Source organism: Astatotilapia calliptera, chromosome 11 (genome assembly GCF_900246225.1).
Source record: "Astatotilapia calliptera chromosome 11, fAstCal1.2, whole genome shotgun sequence".
In the NCBI taxonomy this organism is placed as follows: domain Eukaryota; kingdom Metazoa; phylum Chordata; class Actinopteri; order Cichliformes; family Cichlidae; genus Astatotilapia; species Astatotilapia calliptera.
In genome coordinates, this window is record NC_039312.1 from 6,962,541 (window position 1) to 6,982,427 (window position 19,887).

Below are 19,887 nucleotides of genomic sequence, written 5' to 3' on the forward strand. Positions count from 1 at the left end.
TATTTCACAATAAAAGCTTACCTGTGTCTTGTCCGTATCTCTCATTTCCTTTTCCTCAATCTCTCACAGAGCCCATGCGCGCATTACGGGGACTCGCCGCCACAGATATCCAGCCCAGGCAGTTGTCCCTGCAGTGGGAGAATTTGGCGTTCAACCTGACACGCTGCCACACCTACTCAGTGTCCCTGTGCTACCGCTACACCATGGCGGGAGGAGGCGGCGGCCACAACACCACCGTACGCGAGTGCCTTGCAGTGGAACACAATGCCTCACGCTTCACGCTGCGTGATCTGCCACCCTACCATGCCATCCATGTCCGTCTGTCACTGGCAAATCCAGAGGGGAAGAAAGAGGGCAGAGAGGTCACCTTTCAGACGGAGGAGGACAGTAAGTCCCAGAAGGAGATTACAGAAAAGACAGTAGATAGATGGTAAAAGACGGAGCGCAGAGAAACTAAAACCGAATAGAGCCACTGGATGAATGCTACACATTCAAGGTTCACTACCAGTTTATTAGATCTGCAGCAAAGTGCAACATTAATATCTGATCAAATGTTTCTTAAAGTTCTAATGGTTTCAGTGAAACTGTTTTATAATGGCGGATGTAGTCTGTGTTGCTGTTGAACTCGTTGTTTCCTACTAGCAGGCGTTTCTGTTTATTATCTTTTCCACCTCATTTAAATCAATGAAGGGAGGCTAAATAACAGAATCACCTTGCTTTATATTGCAGTACAACTGAGAGAAACAAAAAGCTGAGCGCTTCCGAGATTAAAATAAAAAATCCAATCAACACCTTTCCGAAACACTTTTCTTCAAAAGCATTGTAACCTTGATGAAGGTGAGAATATTGTAGGACTGTTGCTTTAAAAAGCTGTAACATTAGCAAGGTGTACTAATATTAGAGCAGCTGGGAAAAATCTTAAAGCTGCTCTCGCTCCTTAACAGCCAAAGACACCGTCATTCATCAGGCGTTCATATTATAAATGTTATTTTCTTAAAAAACAAACAAACAGAAACCCTCCACTCTCCAATTATCACAAAGTACAAGTTCCAATAATATGTGGTTCCCACTAAATGTTGGCAGTCCAACGTTTTATTGCCTTAAAGCATTTGCTCAGTTTGTCACATGCTAAACTGCGGTCTGGGGTTAGCTCACTGTATGTTCTCATAATAAGTGCAGGCTTCCCACATTGAAACTGTCCCATGTTATAATTTTGTGGACATACACCACCTCCCTAGGATTGTGTCGTCCCTCTTTTGCTTGCAAAAAAGCCCTGAGCTATTGAGGCATGGACTTCACCCGACCCCTAAGATGTGCTGGTGTATCTGGCACCAAGCTGTTAGAAACAGAACCTTTAAGCCCTGTAAATTGTAAGATGAAGCCTCCATGGACTTGTTAGACTTGTTTGTCGAGCACATCCCACAGATGCTTGATTGGATTGAGATTTCAAGGGGAATTTAGAGGCTAAACAACTTGTTGTTGTGCTCCTGAACTATTTTAGTTTTGTGGCAGGACGCACTACCCTGCTGAAAGAGGCCACAGCCATCAGGGAATACGGTTTCAGTGCTTAGGTATTGATATATGTCAATGTACCATCCACATGGATGACAGGACCCAAGGTTTCCAAGTAGAAAGCCTCACACTGCCTCCGGTGGCTGGTCTTCCTCCCATAGTGTCCAACTCCAGGCCTCAAGGGCTGCTGTCCTATAGGTTTTAAATGTGTCCTTGATCCAACATGGCTGATTTAAATGGCTAAATTACCTCCTCAACAAGTTCTCCAGAGGCCTGGTAATGAACGAATCATTTGATTCAGCGGCGTTGGCCCAGGGTGAGATCAAAAACCTGCAGGACACCGGCCCTTGAGGCCTGGAGTTGGACACCCCTGCCATAGTGCATCCTAACACCAGGTGTTTCACCATGGTAAGCGATGCACACACAACCGGCCATCCATGTGATGTCAAAGAAAATGTGGATACCTTCCTCCATGGCTCCGTGGTCCAGTTCTGATGCTTCGTGACCATTGCTGGTGCTTTTATTTGGGGACAGGGGTACACAACAAACTGCAATGCGGATGTAGATTCTGACACCTTTCTACCAGAACAGCTCTGTGCATTAGTGATCCTTGGTCACCTGTAACCTTGCTGCTGGTTCACCGCTGTTCTTTCTTTGTGTTTGATAGATATAAACCACTGCAGACTGGGAACATCCCAGAGTTACAGTCCTGGAGATGATCTGACCCAGTTATCTAGCATCACAATTTGGCACATCTCAGACTTGCTCAGATCCTTAGGTTTGCCAGATTTCTGCTTCTAACAAATCAGCTTTGAGGACAAAATGTTCACTTGCTCCTTAATATCACCCACTCACTAACAGGTGCCATGATGAAGAGATAATCAGTGTTATTTGCTTCACCTGGCAGTGGTCATAATGTTATGCCAGATTGGTGTAATTCTGCTTTTCCATCAGTGTTCAAAATACACAAATCCATTATCAGCCCAGTTTTGTGTAATTAAAACTTCTCCTCCCCTCTCCCTTACGCATTAATACAGAAAGGGTGACCGGCTGACTGAGTCAGCATCACAAAAGATCCATTTCATTTTTAGATGGAAATAACATAAAAGAGAAAACATATCTGAGACTCGGGCAATCCCGAGATAGGATTTGGTTCTTATTTCTTATCTCCTATTATTCCTGTGTGCCTTCACAGATTTTCTGCGTGGTGGCTAAAGGAGAAATCAATTCTGCCGTGAACCAAAAAAAGGAAAAACATCTAAACAAACAGGATTTTTCAGAAAGCTACATACACACATATGTACAGAGAAAGATAGAAAAAGAGCAACCAAATAAGAGAGTGAATGTTTTTCTTTTGCTTAGATAAAGATGAGTATATGTATAAATACAAACAGTGTGTGCCAATTAGAACCACCTTTTCCAAAAGTCCCAATAAGCAAATTTGTCGTCCTGACTAACCCAATTCAAAAAAACAGTCAACTCAGCTGTTTGGCTCTCGCTTTAGCCTCAGGCCTGAATCTCACATAACAGTCTTCCTCTGCGCAGTACTCGCACAGACCGCTGGGACCAGGACTTCAACTGAATGGCCCCAAAACCATGTATAGTCGAGAGCTCAGGCCTTCACATATTCATCAGTATATTTAAGCTTTGACTGAAGCAGAATAAAAAAATATAATTCTTTTATAATATTTTCTTTTTTCTCATCTTTGTAATGGGTGCATAATTTATGCAGTTCTGTATCCTTTTTGTGAGTTTTGCCTGCCTACTGCTCTGTGTGTCAGAGTGCTTTGTGTGATGCGTCGCTCTGGGCCACAATGACATTCACTCTGTGATATTGACAGGAGAGGATCACTGTGTGATTAGCCCTTCAGTTTCCCTGACAAATGTTTGTTCTGTAATTTCTCATAGTCCCCGGAGGCATCGCACCGGAGTCGCTCACCTTCACCCCACTGGATGACATGATCTTCCTGAAGTGGGAGGAGCCTGTTGAGCCCAATGGACTTATTACCCAGTATGAGGTGAGCCCATGGAGACATGAGGGTGAATTTCTTCGATGTGTAAATTTAATTGGTTGTAGAGTTTGGTGGATTGGGGCAGGTGCGAGCATTTAGTAGTCTCTCTGTTATCATTGTTGGCTCCGCTGGACTTAAAAGTTTACTTAATCAGCTAACATGGTTGCTGTGCTGTTGTTTGCTGATTCTTTTAATGATTCTGGAGTGTAAACATATTCAAATCTAATAACAAGCAAGGCTGTACCCATGCATATCAGCATGTTAAATACCAGTGGCTGGATGGGTGATTAATCAACTTCTCTGTGCTTTATCTTGAACTTTATTCAGGGTTGCCATGGTTTGCGTACCAGAAACTAACTGGGAAAATATTTCTGTGTACAAAGTCTGCAAACGTATAGATGTCAAAATCCTGAACTGTCTGATGATGATGAATCAGTTATTTAAGTGCAGTCTGTACAGTAGTGATTTTAGACTACAACTAAAAGAGAATTTCATATGCTCAGATGAATCTTTAAAATAATGAAATTACATTGATCTACAGTAAAATAAACACAGATATTAAACGTGTTATTGCTAGGAAACCATCAAACTAGCTCATATTCTCTAGCCAATAGTAACTCTGATATTCCTCTCCTGCCCTGACAGACAGCTGGAAATTTTAATTTGAACCTGACTTTGGTTGTTTAAATAGTTTTATGTTTAATCATATTTCAACGTCCTGTTAAACACTGTCGGCATTTCAGTTGAAAGGCGCAGAGTGAGGTCTCTGTCAGTTTCTCTCCCTCACCTGCCATCCAAGCTATCCGTGCCACCTGCACCGTGGTGCCTTATTTGTAAAGTGGCTTTGACAATACAAAGAAAAACCCAGTAATATTCTAAATAAAGTTGTTAAATATTATATACTACAGATGGAAAGCATAGTGGTATTAACCCTATTGGTATTGTATAGTGATAAAAGTGAGCATCGGGATTGTATGAGTGCATACACTATTGCTGAAAAGAAAAGTGATGCAGGGATGAGTTTTAAGACGTCAAATGTAAAGAATAAAAAAAAATCAGTTTTAATAAATTTAAACATCCTTAATTTTGTAAATCAGGCAAATTAATGAAAGACCATTGAGCCAGTGAGTAAAACATTTGTGCCACGTGTGCCATCAACAGTGTGTCATGTGAGAGACGTAGGTCATACATGCTGCCTGAAAAAAGGAGACTGACACTCTGAACTCAACTATGATAGAAGATCAACTATGATCTTCTTCTGAGATTTTGAGTGGCAATCACTCCTGGGTGTCATCCAATGCAAGACCTCCCCAGAATATATAATGCCTGCAAAGTATAGACGCCTTACTCACAGTTTCAGTAAAAGTCCCGGTGCAGGCATCTGCTGTGTGACCTCTGTAGGATAAAACGTACCTCCAACACATAAAGGGCTGCTGGGATAGTTGGTAAAGTCTTAAAGCTAAGCAAAATGCACGATCAGGCGCTTAACTGCAGGCTGAGTTTCTTTATTGGGTTGCTTGCATCATACATACGACTAAACTCATAAATTAAACTGAGGTGGATGTGGATGTAGTTTGTTCTACTGCTTCCATGCCATTTTTGTGGTCAAGAATAAAATATAATTTTCCCATTTGGTTTGATAAATTTAGAGGTTCTTTTTAAGGGGTTGTTAACTTTATATTCAATATTTTTACCAGCACAAAAAAAAATCTCCAGCAATACAAAAAAAATAACAAACCCAAACAGCATTTTCCTGGAACTGAAACGTGCCTGTTCTTTTTTTGTTTCCTGCCTAGTGCAGAAAATATTTCCCTCTCTAGTTGCTGAACCAATTTCAGCATTGCTGCAACTGGCACAGCACAGATAAAGTATGTGCTTAATCACACAACCGCTCTGCTGCAGTTTATGCTTTTTTCTTTTTCCACCCAACGGACAATGCATGTGTGTCTTTATAAACAAAAATAGCAGCGATGACTGGATATGCTTTTGCTGACCCTTGAGCACATGGCTTGGTCTTCTTGTCCTGTAGAAACAGAGAGTGGCACCTTAATCGATACACAAATTTTTGCTGTAGGGCTTCTGCTTAGCTGGACAATCATTTTGCATTTACTTTACACCCTCTGTCTGCAGAAGAGTTGAGCATGCCTACCCATGCTCAACTCTTCCTTCCGTGGCTTCTCTTGCAATGTCACCTCAAGGATATATTAAATAGAATTTCCAGTTTGACATATAAAGTGGAGGCCGCACAAGATTTTTACACTGTAGTGTACACTGATCTTCCTCAACTGACAAAGAAAGCTTTATACAAAGCTGTAGAAATCCTCTTCATTTCTCTCAGATTAAACTATTGACCAGTCTGCCTGAGCCTATCGACCAGAAAGCTGTCCTGCAAGCCCTCCTCGTTCTTCTGTGCTGGGTCTGGCATTTTTTATGAATGCCTTTGTAGCAGAAACACAGTGGTCTGTCTTTTCTCAGTCACTGGATGGCTCATAATTCTATCTTCTCCCTACGAGCATGAGCAGACATTAAGCTCTTCTTATGATAATCAGCAGAAGCTTCGGTTCAGCTCGAGCGTCAGCGCCGGTGTGTGCAACGTGCACGCGCACGAGCACATACGGTACGCATCGTGTGTGTGTTCGTTTCTTCAGTGAAGTGGATCTCCTCCAGCTCCACGTTTCCCTAATACGCTCACCCTTGTCTGATTGCGGTAAGGTCATCTCATTTAGCTCTCCACTATTTCAAAGAGCATAAGTGGAAATTCTCGTGAGGTAGAGGCACAGCTAATCACCTCTTGAGGAAAAACTTTTGAAAAGATTACACTTTTTTGAGGACACTCTCGCGCACCGATTTTGTAGTGTTAACAAGTGTTAATTAAACTCATAAACACTTCACAGTATTGATTTTCATGCTTGGAAATACTTTTTAGTGCGCGAGGTTCCGTCTCTGGCCTTCATAATGAGTTACTTAGTCAGAAAATCACTTACGGCTTCCAATGCTTCTCACCAGAGCTCCATGTTGCTCGTATGCCTTTGAGCTAATGGCGACCATGCCAATCAAGACGTATTCACCTGAAACTGGAAACCACATGAGCAATTAGCATGTTTATTTAGTGAAGCAGTTTTTATTTCATGTCAAGTGAATCATATCAATGACATATTTAATTTACTACTTATGACCGAGCCATTTGTGCACCTATTTGATGAACTCAACTGGGGGGGAAAAAAAAAAATCACAGTTGAAGTTTGTTAGCAGGTATAACAACAGAGCAAAAAAACATTTTAACTGTTTTTTAATGCTGTTTTTATTCCCTATCTGACATCAGATCAGCTACCAGAGTATCGAGTCATCTGATCCGAGCATCAACGTCCCAGGACCCAGGAGAACAGTGTCAAAGCTCAAGAACGAAACCTACCACATGTTCTCCAACCTCCACCCCGGAACGACTTACCTAATCTCCGTCCGGGCACGTACGGCCAAGGGCTTTGGCCAGACGGCCCTCACCGAGATCACCACTAACATCTCTGGTAGGAGCGCTGCTGTCGGAGCATCCGTGCTATCGTGGGCGACGGTGCGAAATCTGGTGTAAAATCGTAAGATAGAAATGAAGGCGGGCGTGTAGAGGCTGTTCTCTGTGCCATCGCTGCCTATCGCTAATGCAGCATGCAGGTACAACAGTGAGACTTCACCCACTGTGTGCTATAATTAGAAATCAGGTTTTCTCTCTTTTAACCTCTGTGTCTTCTCCCCTCGCTGAGGCAAAACTGCTGCTCCCAGAGTGCAAGAGCTATTTTCCAATTGCCTTTCCAATCTAGTGGCACGCTGTCATCTCACAGTCCTCAAGACATAAATTAACTTGCAGGTAGCAGGAAAGCACAACAGAGGGGACACTGCTGTGCGTTATGTATGAAGAAAGATTTAGAACATTCTCGGGACCAGAACACCCCTTCTGAGAGTCTCAGAGCTTATTACTGGTGATAGAAATCCAACCTTTGTGTTTCTGTTTCCTTTTAATGATGCATTTGCGCTTGTTAAGGGATGAGATTACACCTCTGAGGAGCACACAGCACGACCACTCCCACTCGGTCTCGCTCGAACATTTACTCTCTCTGCCCCCATCTCTTTGCAGAGAGGTCCGGTTTGTTTAATTATAGATTTAGTGCACAGGCTCACTCGCTGTATGGCAGACAGCAATCTGGCGTGGAGCCAGACCACAGATAGAGTCCAAAAGTCTTTGCAGATCATCCTCAGCCTCCTCCTCTGGCCCACGGTGCAGAACATTCACTTACACTGAGCGTCTCTCAAATCTGCACTGACAGCTAGCAAACACTGAACACCTTCAACAGCCACTACTGTCAGCATCTTCAAGCAACACCCACCGCGGAGTATCCTTCCACGCACGTTTCCTTATTCGCGTGCACGCGGAGTCGTGGCTGACGGGCACTAATCTCTCAGACAGGCTCAGTGTGGCAACTGGCATCGAACCCTCTTTTTTCTTTTTTGGCAGCACGTAATGTCGACAATAGTGCATCCGGTTTTCCTCAATAACTCACCTTAATTGATGCGTGCTCTTTCCTTCTGCGCTATTAGTGAACTGCTTTTTAATATGATAATTATCGATTCCTCATGAATAGTTTGCTCTCTTCCCCCTCGCTAATTGACTGCTGATATTAAAGAAAAATGTGCCGCCACATCTCCAGGGAGGAGCATGACTTTAGCCAAATCCTTTTAAATGAAAAACCCATTCAATTTAGCTTCACTCCCTTTACTTTTAATTGGACTTGTTTCTAAGACAACTAGAAGGGAAATTCAAACATTGTACTTAAAATGACAATATGGGGTTTGGGTATATTAGCCCGTTTATCCCTGTATGCTGACAAAGGAACGAGTCTTTGCTCAAAAAGACAGTTTGTGCGGCTTAGACCAGGGGTGTTAAACATTAGGCTCGGGGGGGTCACACTCTGCTCGGCAAAGACTCCAATCTGGCCCACTGGGAAGCTTTGAAAAATGTGAAAGATGGGATAAGAATTTTCAGCTTTCACCTGTATTTTCATACTTTTTACAGCTTTTCCCACTGATAAAGACCTCCCCCCCCCCCAATCATTCATACTAAAACAAAGTAATTAAGTGCAAGTTAAAATTACAGGGCTGTCTGTGCAACGAACAAACAGATTTATTTTTGTAATTTGACACAGTTCTTTCTTATAATTTAAGCCCAAAGAGTCGTGCTGACAGATTTCTTTTCACTTGCCACAGTAGAAAAACTTTGTGTGGAAAAATTGATCTGCACTGTAGTTAAACTTCTTGACTGCACATTGACAAAATCAAGTTTTGCTGACCTTAAGTGGGTCGCACTTAAGGTCAAAGTGGGCTGCATGTGGCCCACGATTCAAAATGAGGTCGACTCCCTTGACCTTAAAAATTCATCTCTGAATTTCTAGTTCCATAGTCTAAACTGTAAATATGTAAAAGATGAATAGTGATGTAGCTGTGTGCACACATTTTTTATCTTAATGACATGGCGAGATATGCCAGTGTATCAACAACTGTCTGCATTGCCACTAGTTAGTGTACTATGAGGAAAACGCTATATAGTGAGTGAGTGAGGCTCCGTGTTACGTGACATTTCAAGGATGAACATGTTTATGTGAAAGGACAAAGAGGCAGAAATGAGCACTGGCTAAGGCTAGACGTGTGCTTATTTGCGTGTGCTTTTATTGTTTTTGACATGTAAGCTTTGGTGTCTGGTGTCCACAGCTCCCACCTTTGATTACGGAGACATGCCGTCTCCGCTGAGTGAGACAGAGAGCACAATTACTGTCCTGCTGCGCCCCGCCCAAGGCAGAGGAGCACCTGTTAGGTGAGGAGATCATTTCAGGTACAGAAAATTGATTTTCATCAGTGCTCCAGGCTTATTAAAATGCACATCCGCTCTTTGTACAGCACATACCAGGTAGTGGTTGAGGAAGAAACTGGGAAGAAAGTGAAGCGGGAACTGGGGGTGCAGGAATGCTTTCCGTTGCCCATGTCACACGGGGAGGCCCAGGCCCGAGGGACGCCTCACTACTACACAGCCGAGCTGCCGCCCAGCAGTCTGCCCGAGGCCAGTCCCTTTACTGTGGGTGACAATCACACGTATAATGGTTACTGGAATAGCCCTTTGGACCCCCGCAAAAGCTACCTTGTCTACTTCCAGGCTATGAGCAACTTCAGAGGGGTGAGTGACTATAAACTTGCACTGGTGTTGCAGCAAAGCTGGATACGTTGTTTTTGCAGACCTTGTTATAGTCTGTGTCAAATTGTACCAATGACACTCCTGTTCTTTAATGTATTAAACGTTCTCAAATCAGTTGCAGGCCTTTGTATGGAAAACTGTTCTGTTCCCCACTGATGCTAACACACCCATCTCCATAATATCCCAGTTTAATCCCTGGCCAGTGGTAATCAAATGAAGTCAGTGGTGTTTGGCGTTAATGAGTATCTGTATTTAAAGTACTAATGCTGTGACTGATGTATTGTGTGGACCTCTGAACAAGCACTTATGCAGTGAAAGAGGTTGTTGGATGAAAACAAACTGTGCAGGCAAATGTAACTACTTGAAAACTACAAACGCTTACATCCTACCACTTTGATTCTCTGCATTTCTGAGACAGGAATTACTCGCATGTATTACTTACAGCAAGCAAAGCTCTGATTAAGTGGAATTACTCAGAGTAAACAATCCACTTCATTCGCCTCCTCTGTCCCGTTACCTCCATGTCCTTGTCTGCTCCCCTCTTTCTTTATGCAAATAATTAGTTAATTATCTTCGAGAAAAATCCAGATGTAGCTGGCCAGGGTAACGCAGAACTAAACCTGAGGCTTTTACGCGACTGCTTTTCTGTCCACTCACTAAAAACTTGCAGACCTTGTTTCCACACGGCTGTGCTTGCTTCCATTTCATTGTTCTTGAACAGACAAAGACCTTCAGTTGTACCCAGAGGATGCCACATTACCTTTCCAAATTCCATTACAGGAAGAGCTGCTACCTGGGTGAGGCAATTACTTAAGGATAATTGGGCACAGGTGCAGCTGATCAGTGGTAGAAAGCTGCTGCTTTAATATTCACAGACTGTGGCAATGTAGCTGAGAGTTATTGCCGTAGGTAAAAACACAGTCTTCTGTGATCATCAGCTGGTGATAAATACGTGAAAGCTGGGTCACTCGTGTCTGCTTATTTTTTCCGATTTCTGTCGGCTGCTTTTTCATTAGGAGTGTGCGTGTGAGTGTTTTTAAAAATCCTGCAAACAGGAGCTGGGTGGCTCGTCCCCACCAGTAAGATCTTTTTCCAACCCAGTGAAAAAACACACGGACGGAGTGCTGTGTGAGCACTTCACACAGCTAGGCTACCAAGAATGGGATTAGATAGGGGCGGCCTGGCTTTACCGGCGGATGGGATTAGGCTTTGTTTTGCCTGGCAGGGGGCCAGCATCCATGACCCACAGTGATGGGAGCACAGTGCCAAATCACACAGCCAACATTGTCCTCAGTCCTTTAAACATTGCTTTGCCTGGAAGTACAGATGCAGTGAGTGTTTAAATCTGTATATCGGTGCTGCAGGACTGAACCGACTTCACTTAAATCAGCTTTTAACACAAGGAGTTTTAGTCAGAACAAGTTTACCCTCACAAACACATTATTTCGGGTAGTGTGTCAGACCTTGCTCAGTGTTCATTGCTTAGCACAGGATCTTATTAACCTCCTAAGACCCGAACTCTTTCACGACATGCATTTTTAATTTCTCTTTGATATTTGGGCTGATTGGGGCCCGATGAATGTAAAAAACAAAGAATTACCAGATTTTTTTTTTACCTAATTTTTGTTTTTAAGAAAAATGAGAGCCACATATGAGGATATTCATTTAAAATTTTGATATAACAGTAGCAGTATAATGTCCTCGTAAGTGGATATCAGGCCCATGTAGAGCAAAATTTAGTATTTTGGTCTAAATAACCCAAAATGTGATGTCCACATATGTGGACGGCAGGTCCTAGGAGGTTAATATAGCTTTTTCATTGATGTCAGTGTAATAGCTGTGTGATGTCAGTGAGTTCGGTATAGTTAAATCAAACCTATGCTTTGTATATAACCCACACACATCACAACAGGATTATGAAAAGACAAGGATTGCAGGAGAAAAGGTGTCATATGCATAATGTAACAAAAAAAGTATTAAAGAGTGTAAAATAGCAGTAATTAGACTGCTAACAGAGCACACAGTTATACGGCATGGCACTTAGCTTGTTAATGATATTAACGTCATTAGCAGGCGCAGTTTTTCACCTCCCAGAGTCATTTAAAAGTGGCCACATCCAAGTGCTAATGACAAAGTGTATTAAAACCATCAAGCAGATGTTCACGTTTGGCTCCTGTAGCCTGCACGGACCAGAAATGGTTCAGCAATTGCTAAATGTTTTGTCCTGTTTTGTATCTTCCTGCTTGTGCTCCATGTGCATTTATGCGTCACAGGCCTTTTCACATTTTCGCATTGTGCGCACACTGTCACAAAAATGTAGGCCAGAAAAGTGAACGTTGGCATTTTGAATTCGATTGCGTACAGAGGCACAAATGCATGTACTGGGGATATTTTTGTAGTGGTGTTTTGTAAAGAAGAGAGCGAAGCGTAATTACTTTATGCCTGCTCGTTTTAGTGGAAGAAAAAAATGTAAAGAGCACTCCAGAAGCTGGCAATGAAAGTAGTTTCTCTCCCAAGAGTGAGGCATCTGAAAGTCACAGACACCTGGATTAAACACTTGTTGATGCCGTGCTGACATAATTGTCATCTTTAACAGTTATTTAAGCTATTGCACCCCGGGGGCCAAACAGAGCTGTCATCACGTTTTATGACTTATTGGGACGCCTCGTTATTTCAGAATCTCTGTGGTTTATTTAAGGTTTTGTCTTTGTGAAGGGGAAACATTGAACCTCTATAATGGTGGAACAGTTTGAACAGTATATGGGACCCATAATATTTGGTATTTACCCATGCTAATTATCTAGAGAGTGGCTCTCAAGCCTCTGTAATTGCTTTGATTGATCCATCTAAAGAGGTACTTGAAAAGCTGTGGATAAAGGCTGTAGCTTTGAAGGATACAGCATACCCATTTATAACCACTACACTTAGATCTTCAAACTTTGCACACACATACACACAAACACTGTAAAAACCTTGAGTGTGTGCCATAGAGCCCTGTGTTGCATGTTGGCATTTGCGTTTTGTATTTAGAGCTGCCAGGAGCCACCAGCCCCTCAGGCGTAACTGGCACAGCGTGGGGAGACGTGATGTTTCTTCCACAATCTGGAGCTTGCCAATTAACACTTCTGCTGAGCTAGTGCACAATGACTTAGATATGCGAGTTGAAAAATTTACTTGTCCATCACGACGACCTATTTTTCATCATCTGCATTAAGGAGATGTAAATGTATCTGTCTTAATTTGCCAAAGCTTGTAATGATTGAATGTATGAATGATTTCAAATACTTTCTTCATAAAGTAGACTGCTTCAGATGAATCAGCTTTTCTTTCGTAAGGAAAATGTTTAATGTAATTGAGTCAGTCCACAGAAGGCTCAAAGTCCCCAGTCAGCAGTCTGCATGTTCCAGTTCTCCTGATACATGCAGTGGAAATGAAGTGGGTTGCACTTTGATGAATAGTATTAATTAAAACAAATTGATAATCATTTGATAGCAGTTGATATAAATTATATTAGAAATGTGGCTTAAAGTAAGTTATATAAATCCACCTGTCAGCTTCGTTGTATTGTGGTAATGTGCAAAAGTGTTTCTTTATATTTTGCTAGGAAAATGGGAAATTGGTGCAGCGATTTATCGAACCATGCAGACATACATGGAAATATAATATATATAGCATTTACTAGTATAATATTTGCTTATAACATTTCAGTTAATAATACAGTATGGAGTAGGGGTGGGTGATATAAACGATATACGATAGAAACAAAATAAATTTGGCCAACGATAGAGATTTTGACTATACCGCTCTATCACATGTTGAGGATGTTATCAAGCGGCGCCTGTTTTGGTTGAAAGCATTGCAGTGGCTACAACCAGTATCATCTGCAAATTATGGTGGGCGACAGTCATAGCAAAGAGATGAAGCACTTTTGAAATATGGGGAAAGCCAAAAACTGCGCTTCCTCCACTTCCGTAACATTGATTCATTAATGCTGAATTCTCTCGCAGCTGCTCTATTCCCATGTTGTTGCAGTATATTAATAACTAACATCGTATTGTGGATGAATGATCTCAGTTGTTCTCCTGACTGAGGTTTGGCCCGTGTATAGCATCCTGCTATGCGATTGCATTTGTCCCCAACCACCAGAATCCCTCACGTTAACTTTTATCGAGTGGAAAAAAAGTTGGCGTTCATCCTCCAGCTTCACTGTGCTAATGTTATGCTAACATAGCTGTGTCGCTAGCAATCACGTAGCACAACATTATATACCAGGTAGTCCAACTTCAGTAACCCTGCAAACGCCACTGCTGTTTAGTTTCCTGTCTTCATTTATGTCGGAAGTGGTAGCTGAGCTGTACGTTTTCATTTTTCAGAAATCTCTCAGTCAGAACATGGTATGTCATGTTTAGGTGGAAACTAGCGAGCTAACTTCCTGCTAACTTCTAACTCCGTTAAATTTAATAACTTCTGTTTTCATGGATGCCTGGATGTTAAACTTAATTGTTACACTTGGTAAAGCAGCAATGCTGATGATTTTATTGAAGATTAAAGATCAAGCAGTGAGGCTTACCAAAGTTGTACTAAAACATTTTTTAACAGATTTCTGCACGCCCAAATCGGTTTGAGGTCAGTAAGCACAACCAGAATTCATACATAAGGCACACTCTCGATTTTTGAGAAAATTAAAGGATTTTAAGTGTGCTTTATAGTGTGGAAAATACGTTATACAGAAGAAAAGAATATATCGCGATGTATATCGTTACCGCACATGCTTCAAATTATATCGCGATATGAATTTTAGGCCATATCGCCCAGCCCTAGTATGGAGGCAAACACAGAATTCATTCAATTCACTTTCAGGGTGCTTGAAAATCAATATTTGGTTTGGGCACCTTTATTCTTCAACAAAGCCTGAACTCTCTTAGGCAAGTTTCTCTTAATTCCTTTAAAGAGTCTCCAGGAATAGTTCTCCAGGCTCCTTGAAGGAGATTCAGGTCTTTTGCTTTGGATATTGGGCTGCCTTTTGTTGGGTTTTCTATCAGGATAATTGTACGTTTTTACCAGTAAAGTATGCTTTTTTTACTGCACTGACAGTGTTTTTGGATTATTGTCATGCTGAAAAACGAAGCCAATCAGATACTTTCCAGATGTTATTGTATGGATAATCAAAAATCTGCCATGTCTGTGTTAACAATTACAGCCCCAAACCATCGAACCAGACATTTCAAATTTATATTCATTGCGCCATCTGACCTGTTGCCAATGGTTTTTGGTCTCATTTTTCTATAATTTGGCAAACCTCAGCCTTTGCTCCCTGTTTTTCTTCCTTACGAATGGCTTCTTGACAGCCATATTTCTACTGAGAGCATTTCTGATGAAGCTTTAGTGAAAAGTAGATGGATCAACTGAAGGGCCAGCTTAGAGTTTATTCGCAAAGAGTCCAACAAAGCTAGATCCACTTCAAAGAAAGCAAGCTAACTAGCAGCTAACTAGATTAACAACAGCCAAAATATCTTGATGCATGCTCATTCATCCGGGTAAGTAAATCCCAAAGGTTGATTGTGTTCATCTGGACGTAGCGTTTTCAACAGGAGCAACGTTTTGTCACTTATCCAAGTGACTTCTTCAGTCTCAGCTGACTGCAGGTTTCCCCAACCTTATAAATAACCTTATAAACAGTACATTGCACAATAACTGATTCAGCTAATAATTTATATTAATGATCAAGGAACTGACCATTGTTCATTCAGTGGGCTGGTTTCAGTTATTGTGCAAATGTACTGTTTATAAGGTTGGGGAAACCTGCAGAATCAACCTTTGGAACAGCCAAAATAGCAGCAGTTACCAACAGAAAAGTATATCTTCAACAGCACCTCAGTATCGGTCAGAAGTGAGTTTCACTGACTCGGATTGGACTCCTTTCACAAAGCTTTTGAATTAGTAGGGGCAAGAAAACTGGATTCAGTTGACTCCAATCTGCAATCTACTGATATCTAGTGGTGAGGTTTTACACACTGTTGGGCTGGAGAAATGGCACTCTGTGTGACGGACATGTTTGTTTACAGTTTGATTCTATATTTTCAGATTAAACCACGGAGTTAAAGACTTGTTTAAGTGTCGGATTAAAAATGTATTTTCAATTTAAAAAAGCAATGCAACTGGAGTTTGAGGAAAGCTCGTTTTGCCCATTTCTGAATAGAATAATTTGCATAATTGTCCCATAATGCCCGAATTAGCATCTCTGAATCTTAATTTGATGATACATCTCCTCCATGAGGTGGCAGGATGGAATTGGATTACAGTCTTGGTTCCCATTAGTGCTGTTTGACAAAGGTTCTTTTTGTAACAGAGAGATGCCATCAGCTGAAATTTGAATAAAATGAATGATTTTTATAGCGATGGACTGGTCTGAAATTTATGCTAAATTCGTTTCAACTTTCATCTTTTCTCCTTCAGATAGAATCCCTAATCTCCTTCTCATACACTTCACCACAGATCTCAGGTTTTAGATATTTTTTTGTTTTCTTCTGTCGTTAGTAGGAATCTTAACTTGTGAGGTAATTCGTCCTTTTACACTCAGTCATTTTATGCTTTCTTTGGAGACGTGAGTGCCACCCACTCGTGTTGAGTAATTTGTATTTCTAATCAGAGGGTATGAACAATTGAAAAGAAAGGCGGCATCATGCTTCTAGATGCGGGCTAGCATCACTTCTAACATTAAGTCCGTACTGCTTGTCTTGGGAATAAACATCATATTTTTGAAAGCAATTGTGTGTTTTTATGTGTTGTAATCATAATTTTTTCACCACATGATAAATATGTGCGCCTCGGCTCAGTATTTCACATCCTCTCTTCTATTATCACATCTCTTTCATGCAAAATGCAAAGTGACACTTTCCCCCTGACGTCTGTGTTGTCTTTCTCTTTCAGGAATCTAGAATAAACTGCATCCGCATTGCTCGCAAAGGTAATTCAACATAAATATCTCACCTCCCAAAAACACTGTGACCTGAATCCATTTCCTTGCATCATTTCTAAATAACTTGCAGTATTGTGTACTTTTGTAGAAAGACAGGACATTACGAATGTGACGGTGATGGTGTGTTTACTCTGTTGTAGGATGAAATATTCATGAGGTGATTCTTCGCGTAGCTTTCGTTTTTAATATGCTGTCGATACATTGTCACCATTTATTTGTTCGTTAAAACGTCCAAATACTTCAGATCTGCCGGTTTGACTGCCCAGCGTCGCTACTTCGTGACACCTCGTGGTAGAGCGAACAATAGTTAACCTGCCGTGAAGAGGAAACTAACAGGGGACAGATGGTTCAAACAAATTAGTGACCTGATCAGCAAATTATTAAAATTGAAAAAAAGACACTTTAAGGACTATTTTTCCTCCCTTTGTTACAGTCACTGTTGTTAGAGGCAAGGTTTCATTTTAGTACTCTGTAGTTCCCGCCTATCTCTCTTCTCTTAAGTAAAAAGGTGAAGAACTGGACAAATTTTCTCTGGCGGCCCCGGTTGTTTAGCACTGGGTCTCAGAGAAAAGGGCAACAAGCAGGGAAGGATTAGAGGTCAGGCTTTCATCCTGTTTGTTTGGGGGCTGACACTGGGACACGTCGTATCAAAGGCAGTCTCTTTGTTCTCATCAGCAGCCCACCAGACAGCTACATCTGAGGGCTCTGACCTCTGCGCTGTCCAGAAGGGTTCTCCAGATCAAAACTTCCAGATGGAGCTACCTTGGCCTATATGAGAAAGCCCTCCCTGCCTCCTTATCTTTACCTCGGCTTTTTTGATTCAAAGGCACATGAAAAGGGCAGAGAAATTGACTCTAAGTCCTTATGGCAGGAGAGCCCCTCCACCATAGTACACTGTCAGATCACGGTAAATAAAAAGTCATGTATTTATAGTTATCATAGCACCGCAACAGTAAGCGGAGCCTTGCAAGTAAATTGACTTGGCGGGGTGTCTTTTTCTTTTTTTGGTTAAGGCCTCTTCTTTTGTGAGAAAATAATGAAAAAGATGAGGCTAAGGCGAGGCCAGCCTTTTCAGCTCGACTTCTTGCTCCCCACAAGTGCCAAATTGGGCATTGATTAATTAAAAGTCCCCACAGCAACAGACTTTATGCTGCATGTGCCACTTTTATTTGACACTGGGCAGAGACAGAATGAAAGAAATGAACAATGGAGCTCCTAAGATAAAAAGAAAATACAATTAGCAATGAAATAAAATACCTGTAGAGAGAACAGAAGTGGAGATAAGACAAAAGAATAAAAGGTTAAATGCACAATTGAAAGTTATGATTTAAAAAAACTGCCAGCACTACATTTTCACCACAGGCATGGTGATATAACTAAAAAACCCCTGAAATGCCCATTGATGACAGAAAAAAATGTGGGTATTTCCAATTTCAAGGTGTAACAGGTCACAGGGTTGGTTTTTTTTTTTTTTTTTGTTGCTATGTGCGATCTCCATGATCCCTCTACCATTAACAGAGCCTCTGCATCATCGGGTCCTAAGCCGTTATTATCAAGCAGCCCATCACAAGCGAAGTGGAGGCAAATGATTCTGGCTTGGATAACAAAGCTGGAGATTACATTTCAACTTCCAGGTGACAGTTTAATTAAGGATCCTCTGGCAGGCTCAACACAACAATAGACTTCCATTTCTCCTCTAAGTGCCAATTTCCACCATCGGGCAGCTGGCAGGTGCATGGATTCATGTGGAAATCTATTTCATGCTCGTGTTTGGCTTAATAGAAATTTTGAGGGTAAAAGAGGCAAAACCGCCTTATCTGTCCAAAATGTCAGAAAACTGAAATTGATTTTTCACCTCCTCCGCTACATTTTTAGCCCGTATAAAGAAGCCTTCCCCTAATTTTAAATGAAGTTGCGGCATAAAATAAACAGTGAGCATCTGAGTTTGTGTCTGAGACGGTGCTTTGAATGGAGCGCCGTCTCAGACACGCTGGAGTCTTTGGTATTTGTCGGTTACAGTCACTCAGAGACACAAAGGCATTTTGGATGTTGGTGTGTCCCTGTGTGTGAACAGAAACCACAAAAGGAATCACTCACTGGCTAAATCCTTTCTCACCACGGCGGCAGACGCGACGTTTAAAAGCAGCACATGCAGAGATGTCACGCTATCGGATTAATATGTAATCGGAGGACAGCGACACAAAAGTGATGTCCAAAGCAGTTTCAGAAATAACAGCCTTAGACTAATATCAGGCCAGTGACTAATTTCCCCCTATTCTGATATGTCAGACATTCATGATTGATTAAAAAAATCCAGCCAAATCCTACCATGATATTGCACTACTTTCATCTTTATTTGGACAGAGGGTTCTAAGGCGGCCCAAGTGCCCATGGCTGCAAATAGTTGGACTAAAGCACGGCTCTGTTTTCATTTTCCCTGCCCCAGATCTGATTTTCTTTTTCCCCAGCAGGCTGTAAGATAGAGCTCTATCCCCAGGCCTGCTCTGACTTTCTCCCACTCTCCAGATAGTTTATACTGTTCCAGTAAGCTCTGGAGGGCTGGTTTCCAGGCTGTCAAGGCCTGGAGGACAGGCTGACACACAGGGAAAAAAACTGGATCAGTGGGCTCCTAGAACAAGGCAAAGAAAGACCCACTGCTCAGCACCATTTACATAAGTATGAAGCTTTATGTAGGAGAAATGAATAACCTGCTATTATGGTAACGACCTTTCCAGTAGCTCACAGACAGCGGGGCACCTTGAGACTGTACTGTAAAGCAGTGTGGAGGATTCTGACTGGAAACTGATTATTGATTGGAAATTGACTTCAGAGGTCAGTGAGTGTACGACAGCATGAATTGCAATCCAAACGTGTCGCGTTATAATTATAATGTTTAATGCACAACTTTTAAATCAAGAATGATTTGCTGCTCTGCTGTGAGTTCACAGCCTCACTCTCCCAAATCTGGAGCCTTGTAAAATTTACCAATTCATACAAACCTGCTTAAAAAGATCATGGTAGTCATAGTAGCGACATATATCTTTAACTGTCTGAAATGATCACAGAAAATCATTCCGTGTGGGAGCGAGTCTGCTTATTTTGCACATGTCACTTGTATCTGTTTGGACAGTGTGGACAATCACTGTTCAAAG

At 41.7% G+C, this 19,887-nt stretch overlaps 1 protein-coding gene and 1 long non-coding RNA gene across 7 annotated transcripts in view; one reads left to right on the plus strand and one right to left on the minus strand.

The window, feature by feature from the left end:
• ptprub (protein tyrosine phosphatase receptor type Ub) overlaps nt 1-19,887 on the plus strand; it is a 188,276-nt gene that overhangs the window by 125,929 nt on the left and 42,460 nt on the right. For all 4 annotated transcript variants that reach the window (XM_026183429.1, XM_026183430.1, XM_026183431.1 and 1 more), the window contains exons 8-13: nt 70-387; nt 3,421-3,530; nt 6,847-7,048; nt 9,279-9,381; nt 9,465-9,738; nt 16,687-16,723. In XM_026183429.1, the coding sequence (XP_026039214.1) occupies nt 70-387; nt 3,421-3,530; nt 6,847-7,048; nt 9,279-9,381; nt 9,465-9,738; nt 16,687-16,723 (1,044 nt within the window). The remainder of the gene's footprint in view (nt 1-69; nt 388-3,420; nt 3,531-6,846; nt 7,049-9,278; nt 9,382-9,464; nt 9,739-16,686; nt 16,724-19,887) is intronic.
• Nucleotides 4,569-11,288, minus strand: LOC113031394 (uncharacterized). Of its 3 annotated transcripts, none has more exons than XR_003273732.1 (5): nt 10,517-11,288; nt 9,472-9,637; nt 9,286-9,374; nt 6,509-6,598; nt 4,569-5,547 (listed from the first exon to the last, which is right to left on the minus strand). It is a non-coding gene; the product is annotated as an uncharacterized LOC113031394 (long non-coding RNA). The 3 variants fall into 3 exon arrangements; XR_003273733.1 differs by lacking the exon at nt 10,517-11,288 and adding an exon at nt 10,429-10,509; XR_003273731.1 differs by lacking the exon at nt 10,517-11,288 and adding an exon at nt 10,414-10,509.